Source organism: Paroedura picta, chromosome 9 (genome assembly GCF_049243985.1).
Source record: "Paroedura picta isolate Pp20150507F chromosome 9, Ppicta_v3.0, whole genome shotgun sequence".
Lineage (NCBI taxonomy): Eukaryota > Metazoa > Chordata > Lepidosauria > Squamata > Gekkonidae > Paroedura > Paroedura picta.
Genome location: NC_135377.1, coordinates 2219659 through 2235002, shown reverse-complemented (window position 1 = coordinate 2235002; position 15344 = coordinate 2219659). Strand labels below are relative to the sequence as shown.

Here is a 15344-nt window from a genome sequence, read left to right as displayed (position 1 = left end):
GGTCCGGCACAGGGGGTGGGTCCAACCACAAAATGGCCACCGTGGGAGGCGGAGCCCCACTCCCATAGGCACAGGGGAAGTCCAAGCGCAAGGGACAAGAGGGGCGATTTTTCAACAATAGGCTGGAAAAAATTCAAATGAGTAGCCGTGTTGTCCTGAAGTAGCGCCATAAAATCAGAGTCCAGGAGCACAAAGGTTTATTCAAGGAGTGAGCTTTCGAGTGAGAGAGTATAGACAGCCCAAAGGTCACTGAAACCAATCTACACAGCCAATCAGAGGCCCTACTGGGCAGGACCCCTACCTGGCCCCACCCACTTTCTGAAATCACTTGACGGGCTCCAGGAAAGGTTGTGGCAGGTGCCACGGTGCCCACGGACACCACATAGGGGACCCCTTCGAAAGAGAATAATTTGACCATTTCCACTGGCAGTCTGAAGTGACAGAGCCTAGATCAGGGGTGGGCAAACTGCGGCCCTCCAGATGTCTGTGGATTACAATTCCCATGAGCCCCTGCCAGCGAATGCTGGCAGGGGCTCATGGGAATTGTAGTCCACAGACATCTGGAGGGCCACAGTTTGCCCACCTCTGGCCTAGATATATGCTTCATACTTCCATGAGCACGAGGTTTGCTAGCTCCAGGCCGGGAAACTCCTGAAGATTTTGGGGGGTGGAGCCTTGGTAGGGGGAGGTTTGAGGCTGGAAGTGACCCCCGCAGGGTAGAATGAGTCCAGAGCAGCCATTTTCTACAGGGAACAGGTCTGTGCCATCAGGAGAGCAACTGGAATCTCCAGCCCCTATCTGGAAGCTGGCAACCCTCGTTCCCCTGGAGGAGGGGGGAGTCTGCAACATTATACCCATCTGAGTCTCTGGCTTGGGCACCCTCCTGTCCTCAAACCTCACTCTCCCCAGGCCCCATCCCCAAATCTCCCTACCTGGAGTTGGCAAGCCTCGTGCACACTACTAGATCACAGTCCTTGCTGAAGAGTTGACCCATGTGGACCTTCCCTTTTCTCACAAATGGCCATTCCACACCCAGGGGGGAAAGAGGTCTTTTTCTCAGGTTACCCCCCCCCCTTCCCAGTTTCTCACACCTCCGTATTAACTCTCTAGCACTTTCTTTCTAGTCTCTGGCAAGAGCCCAGGGTGACCGTCTGGAAATCCCATTATGGGCTGGCAACAATGGAGGTGGCCTTTCTTAGCCAGAGAGGGGGAGGTCCTGCAGGGGAGATTCCCGCCCAGAGCCATTTTAACATATTAATTTGGGCAGCGAGCACGGCTCTGGCTTTTCTTGCAGAAATCCTGGGGTGGGCTGTAAGAAAAAGCTGCCTTGAATTCTCCGGGGGTTGCCCAATTCCGCTCCCTCTGCTTAATCCCAGATTAAGTGTATTAAAGACGGTTAAATCTCGTCACAATTGAATCCGTTTCCAGAGAGCCATGCTAAATGAAAGGAGGGGGGCACGGATGCATGGGATCCGCAGGTTTGGTCTCTCCTTGCCAGAGGCCAGATGTCTTTCCTAGAGGAGGCAAGCTGGCATAATGGTTAGAGCAGCGATGCCAGATCCCCTGGAGGTACAGCTCATCTCCAGGCAACAAAGATCAGTTCCTGTTGTGTCTGCAGCTCTGCTGAGGACCAACGCGCTGCAATTGACCAATGCACTATAATTGACCAATGCACAGCTAGGGATTCAGGGGATTAGTGCTACTGAATGTGGAGGTTCCTCTCAGTCACCTTGGCTCTTGCTCTTGGTGAGTAGCTATTGATAGGCTTATCTCCCATGGATCTATCTATCGGTTCCCCTTTTAATCCCCAGCCTAATTGACCTCGTGGAGCTGAGCGGAGGATAAAACTGGCGAGGCAGGCAGTAAGAGGTGTAAACGGTTCCGAGATCCCCAAATGCAGGGCATGAGCAAACTGAATAAATGGCCTGATTGAACCGATGGAAATTCCTTCAAACAGCTCCGGCAGGTGGCTTGCTAGCCAGCTAGCTCTGGGCCGCCATCTCCCGGCACGGCTCCTCACAGCACATGACAAGAGGCATAAGGAAGGTCGATAAACAAGAGGCCCTGGAGCACATCAACTCCAGGAGACAGCAAGAAGCTGCCTGCAGATTGTCCCTTATTAATGGAAGGGAGTGCCCTGCTGGGTCAGGACAAAGAGGCATCGATTCCAGCCTTGCGTTTCCCAGAAGAGCGCAGGAGACTCCTGGGAAGCTACACAGGGGTGGCCAAACTGCGGCTCTCCGGATGTCCGTGGACTACAGTTCCCATGAGACCCTGCCAGCTGCGGCGCTCATAGAATCATAGAGTTGGAAGGGGCCTCCAGAGTCTTCTAGTCATGTGAGAATTCGATTCCCATAACTTAAAAAAAAAATCCCAAACAGGCCAACTTGTCAAATAGGATGAAAGCTTCCCTCGGGAAATGACTTGGGAAGGTGCATTCTGGATTAAGCAGTGCACAGGGACCTCAGAAGAGCCCCCCCAGTGAGGGGGGTCCACCTAGTCCAGCATCTTGTCCCATGCACAGGCCAACTGGGTCCTCTGGACAGCCGACAACAGGGCAGAGAATCCGAGGCCTTCCTCTCAGGTTGCTTTCTAGCCCTGAGATTCAGAGGTTTAGTGCCTCTGAATGTGGAGGTTCCCCTCAGCCACCATGGCTAGTAGCCACTTCTCCATGAATCTTGCTAACTTCCTTTTTAAAGCTGTGGTCATCATTCTATCCTTGAGCCTTTCCTCCAAAGCCCTCCTCACCTGCGTTCCCCTCCTCTGTCCTTTCCCAGCTCTGCGAGGCCCTTTGGGAGAACTGAGTCAGTCATTGGCGTGGCTTTGCCAGGGATGCCAACCTGCAGGTGGGAGTTCCCAGAAGGACACCTGGCCAGGCGACAAAGATTCGCTTCCTTGCAGCGGCGCGGCGGTTTTGGCAGATGGGCTCTCCCCTCTCAAAGCACGCCCGCCCAAGTCTCCACCCCCAAACCCCCAGGAAGCCCCCCCCCCCCCCGGGTTGGCAAGCCTGTCCTTAATGCGCAAAGCACCTTCCAACGCCGGGTCGGGCTTGGGGCGCGTGAGTGCGGGGCGGCACAGGCACTGGCCAGTCGGTGCCCGCTGCAGGAGCCCCGGCGCCAGAGCCGCGCTCGGACTGCATTTCCCGGCGCGCCGCCGGCGGAGGGAGGGACGAGGGAGGGCCCGCCTTGGCCCGGCCCCGATGGGGCGTTTGCAGGAAGCGCAGAGGCGGAGCGCGCCGGACAGGTAGCCGGGGGAGCCCGGAGTGAGGGGGGGGGAGGGGCTGGGCTCCCAGGGCACCCACCCAACCACCCAGCCGGCCTCCGCCGCTCAGCTGCGCCCTTCCCCTAGGCGGGGGGTGCCGGGGGTCGCGTTGCTCCTGCACCCCGCGGGGGTCTCCGCCTCCGCCTTGCAGCTTCCTTCCCTCGCGCCTTTTGGAAGGCGGAAATCCGACAGGGGCAGCTCTCCGCCCAGCTCCGCTTCCCCGGCCGGATTGCTGTTTCGTGGCGCAGGCCGGCAAGGCGCGCTCCCGGTTGCCATCTGGTCCCGACTCACAGCCTTGGCGAATTGCCAGCCTCCAGGTGACCTCCCGGGATGGCAGCGAGCAGTGCTCCTGGGCCACGTGGCTGCTTTGCGGGGTGGACCCCCCAGGGATTTCCCAACCCACTGTTGGCAACGCGGTCATCTCGAGATGGTCCAGGCTTGGCGAAGGGGGATGGGACAGAGTCGTGGGAGGATTGCTGGGTCGGCGCCTAGGTGGAGCTTCCATGGAGAGAGGCAGTATTCCTTTGAATGCTAGATGTCTCCCTTGGGTGCTGCTGCCAAAGCAGCTGGCTGGCCCCTGTTGAAATTAGTATGCAGGCAGGGTGGGCTTTGCCCCCCGGGGTTGCACTGCAAAGAGCAGTGGGTTCCATCCCATCATCCCTTACGGGAGGCCACTTTAGAAAAAGACCTGAGTTCAGGTGTCATCTTGGCTACCCGTGTAGCTTGGAGTCCTGCCGCTGCAGAGTTACACACTCTTAGCCTAGCCTACTTCACAGGGTTGGCGTGAGGATGAAATGGAAGAAAGGAGAATGGTGTTAAGCTGCTTTGGCTCCCCACTGGGGAGAGAGGCAGGAGAGCCAGCGTGGTTAAGAGCAGTGGAGAGCCAGGCTTGATTCCCCACTCCTCTTGCACATGCAGCCGGCTGGGTGACTTTGGGCCAGTCACAGTTTTGTGAAAGCCATTCTTACAGAGCAGTTCTCTCAGAGCTCTCTCAGCCTCCCCTACCTCCCAGGGTGTCTCTTGTGGGAACTGAAAAGCGGCTGAAAGCCACACTGAGTCTTATTTTGGTAGTGAAAGGCAGGGGATAAAAACCAACTCTTCTTCTAAACTGAGTAAATAAATAATACAGGGAATATGACAAGGCCTACTTTCCAAGGCTGTTGTTAAGGCACTTTTAATTATTCACACTTAGCATTAACATGTGCCAGGTAAGTGCTCTATGCTCTGAGGATGTGGGTGATGCCGTGGGCCCTTTGGAGATGTCACGCTATGATTCTAAGCCCTCCCCTCTTTTTCCCATCCAGCTTTCGGAAGTTTTTGTCATGGCTGAGCCGAGATGTTCGAAGCGCATTTTGGTCACCGGCGGATCAGGGCTGGTGGGGAAAGCCATTGAGAAGCTGGTAACAGAAGGAGGGGCAGGCCGGAGCGATGAGGCGTGGATCTTCTTATCCTCCAAAGACGGCGATTTAACGTGAGTCCTCACCCATTAGGGCTTGCGCATGAGCACACAATGCTGCCACATATGGAGGGAGGCCATTGACCCCTCATACTGGATTATTGTCTCTGACTGGCATGGACTCTCCCGGGAAGGGCCCTTCTAGCAAATGCTTCTTGAAACCCCAAAAAGCAGAGATGCTGAGGATTGAACATGTGGTGCTTTTGGATGCAAAGGATTTCCTTGGCCACTGAGCCAGCATGGTGGCGTTTGAGTGGTGACGGCTCTGGGGAGATCCACCCGGGCGGGGGGGGGGTGTTTTACAGTGGGGCTGTCAAGGGGCCCCTTCCTCTATGCCCTCCACCGGCTGTCCCTCCAGTCCCATGGGTGTTACTATATCCCCCACATTCCTGTGTAGCTGAGACCATGATGGGACCAGGAGGTGCATTTTGCCCCGGGGGAATGTTGACCCCTCTTCCCTTTTGCCGTTTCTGCCCTTCAGGGATGCGGGACAGACCAAAGCCCTCTTTGAGATGCACAAACCCACCCACATTATTCATCTGGCAGCCATGGTGGGCGGCCTCTTTAGGAACATCAAATACAACCTGGATTTCTGGGTAAGGAAAGCACGATGCGCATGTTCCCATGTCAGATGGGAGGGAGTTTGGTGAACTGCCCAGCAGTTGCGTTTGGAGCCTGGTATTTTGCCCGTTTAAGTAACTTCCATGGCAAGTCAAATCCTGCAGGCCATTAATAGTCATAGAGTTTGAAGGGCCCTCCAGGGTTATCTAGCCCAACCTCCTGCAGAATGCAGGAAATTCACAACTCTGCGTTGTATCAGGCTCTGGTTGTTGAGTGCAAATGAGTTCATGTTTGCAAGCCTTAATTCCTACTTTGCTATGTGTTTTATATTATAATATGCTTCCTGTGTGCAACTCTGCCATATGATAAATCAATCAATCTAGGTAAGGGTCGTGGCTCACAAACTCAGCCTGGGCACGTGTCTTCCTAGCAGCCAAGGCAGGCTGGGTGCTGCTCCAGGGACGTTCAGAGTTTGTCGTCCTCCCCCAGAGTTTGTCGTAACCCAGAGCCTGTCTTCAGAAGGATGGGGCTGCATTTCAGCTGCTGTGGCTTGGCGGGGGGGGGGGAGAGCGGCTGGCACAGTGTCCAACTGCTTAACTTGCCCACCTTGATGGAGTCGGTGCCTAATTGGGCAGGGGCCACCCCTTGGGGAGTATAAATGAAAGTTCTTGCTGTTGAACGGGTTGCCTGTGCAGCGGAGAGACTTTCTGGGGAATTCTGGCAACAAACACCCAGCTGAAGTCCCATGGCCGTGGAGGCAGCAAATTGCCGTGCTAGGAAAGAGACAGAAAATTAAAACCTGGTTGGCATAAACGCCTTGCAAAAGTCTGCCCCAGCTTTGCTCTCATAACGTCACAGCTCGAGTAGATCCTGGTTCTGGGTGAGGAGGACAGCCCCTCCTTGCCCCTCCTTCGTTTCTTTCCTTGTTTCTTCCAGTTTCAGGACGGACACGCACGCACCCTCCACGTGGTCATGTTGCACCGCTGTGGCAGGAGGCTTGTTTGCTCGCAGGCGAGCCACGTGGCGCCAGAATCGGCAGCCCCAGCGTCATCCCTGACCCAGAGGTCAAGAGGGGAAACGGCAACTCCAGGCGTTCCCTGCTGCACCCGACCTGCCGCTCCCAGGACACTTCAGGGATTCAGCCAGCTGCAGCCAAAAAAGAAGCCAAGGCCAACCTGTGCAGCAGCACAAATCAAAAGTCTAATCCAGAACACAGGATTATACAGCGCACAGCTATGCAATCTATTTAAATGCAAGCAAACAGGCATAAGATTGCAATGTAATACCAAATGTGCAGGAATAGAGTAACTACTGTAAAAAAAACAACAACAGTCCTTCTGTTTAAACCAGAGCATCCAGAGGAGCAAAGTCCAGATATTCGTGCTGCGGGAAGTACCAAACCTACTTTGCTCTCCATTCCGGTGTGAGCTTCCCCAAGCATTGAAATTCAATGCCTTTTAGTCGAAATAACAGAATCCCCTTTTATTCCGTGCTGATTTAATCATCTTTGTGGAATCATTCAATGTTCACATGTTAGAGAACATAAAGTAAACTCATAAAGAAGGTGCCTTCCTTACGAGTTTACTCTGACGTTCTCCAAAAATGATTGCTTTATCCCCCCCACCAGCTGTTTTCCTGCATCAAAATACTGCGGGGGGTGGGTGTTCCCCCAATTTTGATCTTCCATGAGGACAGGGTCTATGGTGCAGCCTCATTTGGAATGCTGGCCACCATATGCTGAGCCTTCGGGGAGGGCAGTATATAAATGTGAATAAATAAATAAATATCTGCAAAAGGCCACTGTAGAGCTGCGAACTCAGATGAGGAGGGGGTTGGAGCCCCTTCACTAGGAGGAAAGGCTAAAGAATCTGCGTCTTTTCAGGTTAGGAGAAAGACGACTGAGGGGGGGGAGAAGAAGAAGAAGAAGAGTTGGTTCTTATATGCCGCTTTTCCCTACCCGAAGGAGGCTCAAAGCGGCTTATTTATTTATTTATTTATTTATCATACTTCCATACCGCCCTCCCCGGAGGCTCAGGGTCGCCTTCCCATTCCTCTCCCCACAATAGACACCCTGTGAGGTGGGTGAGGCTGAGAGAGCCCTGATATCACTGCTCGGTCAGAACAATTTATCAGCACCGTGGAGAGCCCAAGGTCACCCAGCTGGCTGCATGTGGGGGAGCGCAGAATCGAACCCGGCATGCCAGATTAGAGGTCCGCACTCCTAACCACTACACCAAACTGGTGTCCTGCATAGTGCAGGGGGCTGGACTAGATAACCCAGGAGGTCCCTTCCAACCCTATGATTCTGTGAGATGAGAGAAGCTTACCAAATTATAACTGGGGTGGAGAGAGTTGGCAAAGTTTTTTCCCCTCTTCCAAAATGCTAGAACTCGAGGGCATCCAATGAGCTGATGGGCAGTAGGTTCAGGATGGACAGAAGGAAATACTACTTTACACAGAGAGATTAAAATGTGGACTGTGCTGCCAGAAGATGTAGTGATGGCCACAGGAACAAACAGTTTTCATAGATTTGATAGATTCAGTGAGGAGGTCATGGTGAATAAAGGGAACCTCCATGTTCAGAGACACTAAACCTCTGAATCCCAGAGGCAGAAGCCAGTCTCAGGAGAAGGCCGAGGCCCCGCTGCCCTGCTGTTGGCCCTCCAGAGGAACTGATTGGCCACATTGTGAGACGGGAGGCTGGATTAAACCGACCCCTGGTCTGATCCAGCAGGGCTCTTCTGATGTTCTTGTGTTTTCAAGTGTGACAGTTTATTGTGTGCCTAACACCCATCTGCCTGTTCTTGCCCAGAGAAATAATGTCCACATTAACGACAACATCCTGCATACGGCGTACGAGTTTGGTGTTCAGAAGGTGGTCTCTTGCCTCTCTACTTGCATATTCCCAGACAAGACCACCTACCCTATTGACGAGACCATGGTAAGGCCAGCTCTCTCCATTCTCTGCTGTGCTTGTGATCAGGGCAGGGTCCCCCCCCCCCTCCCGGCTTCTATCTATATATTTTTATAGAGTGTTACCGTATATAAATATTTTCCAAGAAATCTTCTATAGCATGTACATTTCTAGCAGAGAGAGAGAGGCCTTTTGCCAAACATGCTTGGTGTAAACCTTAAAATGGACATACCAGGGACCAGATGCTGAGTCTGTGATCTTTCTTACCTCCTTACTCAAATTCATTTTTCCAGATCCACAACGGGCCCCCGCACAACTCCAATTTTGGATATTCTTATGCAAAGAGGATGATCGACGTGCAAAACAGGTAAGCTGCTCCCTGCTGCTCCCTGTCTCCCAGGGCGCCTGTCGTGGGGAGAGGGAGGGAAGGAGATGGGAAGACGCTTTCTTCGGGGAATAAAAAGCACAGTAGAAAAAACCAGCCCTTTTTCTTCTTGTTGGCCTGCTAGAGTAACTATTTACTTTTCACATGGCACGGGCGCAGAGTAGCTAGGAGATCCGAGGAAGGGATGTTCGGAGGTGGTTTGCCATTGCTTGCCTCTGCGTCATGACCCCTCGTGTTCCTCGGAAGAACAACCACCTAAATCCTTGGAGTTCTCCCATCCAAATACTAGCCAGAGTTGGCCCTGCTTAGCTTCTGAGATCTGAGGGGATTGGGCTTTTTTTTTTAATGGTTTCACTGTTATCCTGCCCCTCTCCATGAACGGACTCAGGGTAGTTCACAATAGTAAGATGAAACAATCAATAAAACAAGTAAAACAGGATAACATGCTAAAATTAACAATAGCCTGGGCTTGCCTGGAGTATCCAGGTCAGGGTGCTAGAAGAACGTAGGGAGAGGGATGCTGGTCTAGAGGGTCTGACCCAGCAGGGCTCTTCTCTCGTCCCCATGGGTCGATGCCCCAGGCTTTGCATACTGGGCAGAGCAGAACCGCCATTCGTTTCTTGATCGGCTTTCTCTCTCTCCCCCAGGGCCTATTTTGCCCAGTATGGGTGTCGCTTCACAGCGGCCATCCCCACCAATGTCTTTGGGCCTCACGACAACTTCAACATTGAGGACGGGCACGTCCTGCCAGGCCTCATCCACAAAGCGTACTTGGCAAAAAGTGAGTGTGGCGAAGAGGGTCTGCATCATTGCCTGAAGGCAGAGAGAAAGAAAGAGGAGAGAGAGAGTGCAGATACTTCTGAGAATCACCAGTTTGGCTGCGTGCTCTGGTTCTGGAGGCCCATTCCTTATTTCTAGATGTGAAGGATTAATTTTAATTATACAGTGTAGAGCACAGGTCCCCAGCCTTTTTAAGAACTGTGGGCAGCTTTGGAATTCTGACGCAGCACAGTCAGGGCTTCCACAAGATGGCCGCCACAGGAGACAGAGCCAACCACAAAATGGCTGCCACAGGTAGCGGAGCCAGCCCAAATATGGCTGCCATAGGAGATGGAGCCAGCCACAAAATGGCTGCCACAGGAGATGGAGCCAGCCACAAAATGGCTGCCACAGGAGATGGAGCCAGCCACAAAATGGCAGCTGCAGCTTACCTGCCATCATACCATGAAGATTCTGGTGCAGTGCTGCCAAAGCAACACTTTTAAAAATCTGCACAGGCCACTGCCTCTCCAGTGGTCAATCAGAAGCCTTTCTGGGCAGATGCTTTGCTGGGCCCACCCACTTCTTAAGAAATGGAGAAGGTGCCAGGAGAGGTGTTGGCGGGCGCCTTCTTGAAGGACCTCCGGTGTAGAGGCTGAGCACATTTTACATGCCCTGCAGACTGCTCGCCTGAAGTATTTTTGCATGGCATGCAGACCTGAGTCATCGCAATTGCAGCAGGTTGTAGAACCAAGCAGGGATTGGTACCCTGGTTCTGACGCAGAAGGCAGCTTCATGTGTGTGTTTCTCCTCGTTTCTATTGGGAGGGGCCAACAGGGAGGGTCTCTGTGTTGCCTGTGAAGGTCCCAGCAGGTTCAATCACCAGCAGCACCTCCAGTTAAAAGGCCCAGGCAGGAGGGGATGGGAAAGACCTCAGCCTGAGACCCTGCAGAGCCACAGCCAGTCAAAGGGTGGCCAAAGGGTGTGCTGGCAGGGGCTCATGGGAATTGTAGTCTATGGACATCTGGGGAGCTGCAGTTTGGCCACCCCTGGAGGAGACAATACTGGCCTTGCAGGACCAAAAGCCCTGGCGTTGAAGCTTAGCTAGTCCTAGCTCAAAGGAAGGTTTGATGAGGCAGCTCTAACGACCTGTTCCCAAAATGCCACAAACCAGTTGGGCAGAAGCCTGTTCTCGCCCTCTTAGCCAAACTAGAGCATGGCATGATGGGACGCATGCTTGGTGTAACGTTGCCGCAATTGGGGCTCATGTTAGATTTGAGGTCATTATCTGAGGAAAGGAGCTTTGGCTTGCCAAAGCTCGAACCCTCCCAAATCCTATTGCTCTCTGAGGAGGTGCTGGATTTGAATCCAGCTCTTCTGCGGCAGACCAGCCCGGATCCTCTCTGAAACGCTCTCTCATGCTGTGCTTGGTGTGAGAAGATGCAACTTTGAACACCTGAAGAGTTTGCAGCAAAACAGATCATCTGTGCTGAGAGAAGATCAGGCTGTTTTCTGACACTCTCTCTGTCGCCCTACAGAAAACGGCACCCCCTTGACCGTCTGGGGGACGGGAAAGCCCCGGAGGCAGTTCATATACTCGCTGGTAAGCCTTGGGGCAAATTAATAAGTCATTAACCTGCAGCACCACCAAAGAGGCAGAGAAGAAACAAGAACGCACCGGCTATGCACATTGCCTAAGGATTTACTTATAATGCCCTTTCCAGAGGAGCATAAAGACAAGAGATCCTAATTGTACTACTCACTGCAGTAAACTGGTTAGGGCCTGAGACTAGGGCTGGAGAAACTTGGCTTTGAATCCCTCACGAGCCTTGAAGGGATTGGGGGTCCTTTACCTCGTCATTTTCCCCAGAATAGCTAACCTTGCAGGGTAGATTTGAGGATCACATGAAAGAGGGAACATCATCATTCATATCCTGCTTATCTTGTCAATATTATTATTATTATATTTATTTCCTACCACTCCCGAAACCAGCTTGTGGCAGGGTAAATTAAGTCCACCATAAAACCCACGTAAAACCCTGTAAAATGCACTAGGACATAAATATCATACAAAGAACAGACAGCTCCCCAAAAACACAGCTGTATAAATCACCTCCTGTTCTTTGCCCAAAATTAATAGATGGAATGGGGAAAAGGGGGCACAGTTAACATAAGGCCGTCACTCCACACCGCTCACCCCTGCCATCACTCAACACTGGGGGGCCCAATCAGCGCAATTCCCCATGGTGGCCATAGGAGGCGGAGCCAACCACAAAATGGCCTCCACACGAGGCAGAGCCACACGCACAGAAAGCCCAAGTGCAGAATTCCAAAAGTGCCCCCAGGCTCACAAATATTGGGGACCCCTGTATTAAAGGCTCAGAGGTTTCCCCATGTAATATCCTGTGACACGGAGGGAGAGGAAGAAGTTCAGGAAACCAGCAAAGTTTTAGCAACCAGTGGAAGGGTCTGGGGCCAGAAAGGAAATGTCGATGAGGGGTCTGCAGAGGAGAGACCATGTCTTCAGCCCACAGGATTCTCAAAAAAGAGCCCCTCGGTGAGCAAGAAGGGTGACGGGTGCTGCTCTCTCCTTCCTGCAGGATCTCGCCCGGCTGTTCCTCTGGGTCTTGAGGGAGTATGACGAAGTGGAGCCCATCATCTTATCTGGTAGGAGCCCCCCTGCCCAAGAACTCGGCTCAGCTCCCTTCCCCGTGGGTGTGTTTTTCTGGTGCCAGGACACGAAGCACTAAGGAACTTTGAGACAGCCTCGGAGAAATTGGGAAGGAGGCCACTGGGCATGTCTGAAGTGCCTTTCTCCTATCAATAATTCCTTCTCCCCCCCCCCCCAATTTCTGGACTCCGAAAGCTTCTTCATGACATCAGGAGAGCCCTGCTGGGTCAGACCAGTGAGGATCCATCTAGTGCAGCCTCCTGTCACACCCAGTTGCTATGCAGGGCCAACAACAGGGCAGAGAGGCCGAGGCCTTCTCCTGATGTTGCCTCTTGGCCCTGGGATCCATCAGTTTACTGCATAGCAGGGTGCCAGAAAAATGGAGGGTGGGTGGGTTAAACTCACCCCAGGGATTGTGCATCATCTTTTCATCTTATGTAGCAAAATTTGGCAGTGGTGCATTTGTCTGTTTAGTTGGAGAAGAGGACGAAGTCTCCATACGGGAAGCAGCAGAGTCCGTGGTGGGAGCCATGAACTTCACAGGGGAGCTCCATGTATCCTTGCAATAATTTTGGCGGCAATGACACAATCCCGGTGTGTTGCAGTTGACAAGTTTGGGTACAAAAAGACACACCACCTCTGTGTCCCAGGAAGCATCTTCCTAGAACGGCTGGGGAAAGAGGCAGCCAAATGCGGACGTCGTTACCGTTTCTTCCCAGAAAGAAAAGTATTTTTTGGTTTCAAGGAAAACCGGTTACTAGAGGACAGATATAAGGAAGCACTTTGTGCAATTAATGGTGGCTCCATGGTAGTGTGTCGGCCTGGAGTGCAGGAGGTCCCCAGTTCAGTCCCCGGCTGCGTCTCCAGTTAAAAAGACCAGGCAAGAGGTGATGAGAAAGACTACCTTTCTACAGCTGCCAGCCTGAGCAGACAATACTGACCCTCTCAAACTGGGTGGCCGGCTACTGTTGGAGATTGGTTGCCTCCCCCCTCCCGGACTTTGGTCAGAACCAACTGCCTCTTTAAAGTCACACAGGTGTCCAAAAATGTTGCAAGCTGGCCGGGGCTCAGGGAAATTGTAGTCCGTGGTCATCTGGAGAGCCACAGTTTGGCCACCCCTGCTCTATAGGGTCACCCTAAGATGTCTGCGACTGGGCAGCACTTTACAGACACGAAGCGGCTCCGTTTCACAGACAGCTTTGCTAGTTCTATTTGTGGCCCACTGAGCTTTGGGGAACTTCACCCTCGCAAGAGCGCCTGAGCAAGGACCCAGCTTTCCCTCCAGGCTCCAGCCAGGATCGGGGTTTTCCTTTAACTGTTGCCTTCTTCCCAGTTTGACGCAACCAAGTCAGACGGGCAGTTCAAGAAGACGGCGAGCAATGCCAAGCTGAAAAACTACCTGCCGGACTTCCAGTTCACCCCGTTCCCTCAAGGTGAGAGTCTTTAGTCTCCTCTTCATTGGGAGTTGGGTTTTGTTTTTATTATTATTCAGTTCTATCTCACATTCTCCCCGTCAGGGACATGAGTTAGCTTCCTCAGTTTCCCTCTTTTTTATCCTCACAACGACCCGGTGAGGTAGGATAGGCAGAGAGTGTGTCTGGCCTCCATGATAAATTTGAACTGGAGTCTCTCCAAGTTGTCTCTTCGGCCTTTTGGAGCAGGAAGGGGGATTTCAGCCCCTTCTCCCTGCAGGGACAGGTTTCTCAGACCCAAGAATCATCTTCTTGGTGATATAGGATCCAGCCCATGGCAGACCTATCTCCAGAAGCTGTCTGAGCACCATAAAGATGACCTTGGGATCTGAGAGATCTGCAGTGGTCTCCAATTGGATGCAGGATGCATGACTCCTGGGCACACCGAAGATATTGTCTCAGCACCTGCTACAGGTGGGCAGTCCTGGGTTTCAACTAGCTTAGCAAACGGTCTTTATACTGTAATGAAGAAAAACACAAAGGCCATTCACCAAACTATGTCCTAAGAACATCAGAACAGCCCAGTGAGGAGGGTCCATCTGGTCCAGCCTCCTGTCTCACACAATGGCCAACCAGTTCCGCTGAAGGCCCCACAACAGGGCACCGAGGCTGTGGTATCACATAAGAGCCCTGGCCAGTGGTCCGTCTAGCCCAGCATCTCAAATCACACTGGGTCAGCCGGTTCCTCTGGCCAGCCAGCAACAGGGCAGAGAGGCCAAGACCTTGCCCGGATACTGCCTCCTGGCTCTGGGGTTCAAAGGCTGACTGCCGCTGAATGTGGAGGCTCCCCTCAGCCAACATGGCTCATAGCCACCAATAGACTTTTCCTCCCTGAAGCTACCCAATGCTCTTATCAAGCTGCTGAGTCCTGTGACCATCACCTTATCCTCTGGGAACCAGCTCCACCTTTTTGGTCTTTCAGGGGGAAGGGGCAGGTGGGGGAGTAGAAGCATCGCTGATTTCCAGGTTCCTCCAGCAGCACTAACTCTGTGACTTTCCCCCCTTCCCCTTCTGCAGCCGTGAAGGACACGTGCGACTGGTTCTGCTCCAATTATGACTCCGCCAGGAAGTGAGGGGGGGGCCAAAACCAGGGACCGGCACCACCATTGTCCTTGTACTGTCTGCAAACTCAGGGGTTTCTTTCACTGTATCAGAGAACTAGAATAAAAATGGGCATTTGGGGGCTTTGGAAGGGCAAGGGCGGCCGATCTTGAGCGAGGTCTACCCTCGGGGATCAGTCCTTTGCCACGTGGTGCTTTCAGAGGTGGAGGGGAGGTGTGAATCAGTTGTGCTCAGGCTTTGAGCTTCTTTTCTCCCCCAGTTCCCAGAAGTCACAACTCCGGTCCCTCTGCACACTGACAGTGTTGTTGTCCTCTTGGGGGAACATTGCTAGCTCGGCTTCTCTTTGGAGTTGTGCTTTCTACAGCCCAAATTGCCCTCCAGTTTTAAAAAAGAGAGGAAGCTGGGCTGCTTCTTAAGAGCCACTCACTATATGTTACCAAACAACCAAGGGGACAGCACCCAGGCGACACAAAAATAGCCAAAACCCAGTGCAATAAAGAAAAAAAATTACTTAAATTTTTTGTGTCCTGTTGTTTATGTTCACAAACAACACGGAGTGCACAAAATGTGCATTTTTTTAAAACTAAGCATAGTCTCGTAGGTTTTAACCTCAATTTATACAACGAATTATGCAAAATCACATTAAAGATTTTCACCATGGTGCACATTAGTCAGTCCCCCATGGGAAGCTCCAGCAGTAGGAAGTTGATCGTACCCGTTTTTGCCAGTTCCTTTACCGAGCCCCTCAATGGCAGAAGGAAATATTTATCTGAAGATATTTTTGGAGAGAAAGAGATACTCCC

At 52.5% G+C, this 15344-nt stretch overlaps 1 protein-coding gene across 3 annotated transcripts; it reads left to right on the top strand.

Annotated features, from left to right (window-relative positions):
• Positions 1–3092: 3092 nt before the first annotated feature.
• Positions 3093–15057, top strand: GFUS (GDP-L-fucose synthase). 3 transcript variants are annotated; one of them, XM_077351339.1, is made up of 11 exons: positions 3093–3243; positions 4566–4732; positions 5199–5313; positions 8091–8219; positions 8486–8559; positions 9225–9358; positions 10875–10939; positions 11937–12003; positions 12482–12561; positions 13341–13440; positions 14497–15057. In XM_077351339.1, the coding sequence occupies exons 2-11, from the start codon at positions 4584–4586 to the stop codon at positions 14550–14552; spliced, it is 969 nt and encodes a 322-aa protein (XP_077207454.1). In that variant the 5' UTR covers positions 3093–3243; positions 4566–4583; the 3' UTR covers positions 14553–15057. The 3 variants fall into 3 exon arrangements, with proteins under 3 accessions (XP_077207454.1, XP_077207455.1, XP_077207452.1); XM_077351340.1 differs by lacking the exon at positions 3093–3243 and adding an exon at positions 3289–3578; XM_077351337.1 differs by lacking the exon at positions 3093–3243 and adding an exon at positions 3608–4469.
• Positions 15058–15344: the final 287 nt, after the last annotated feature.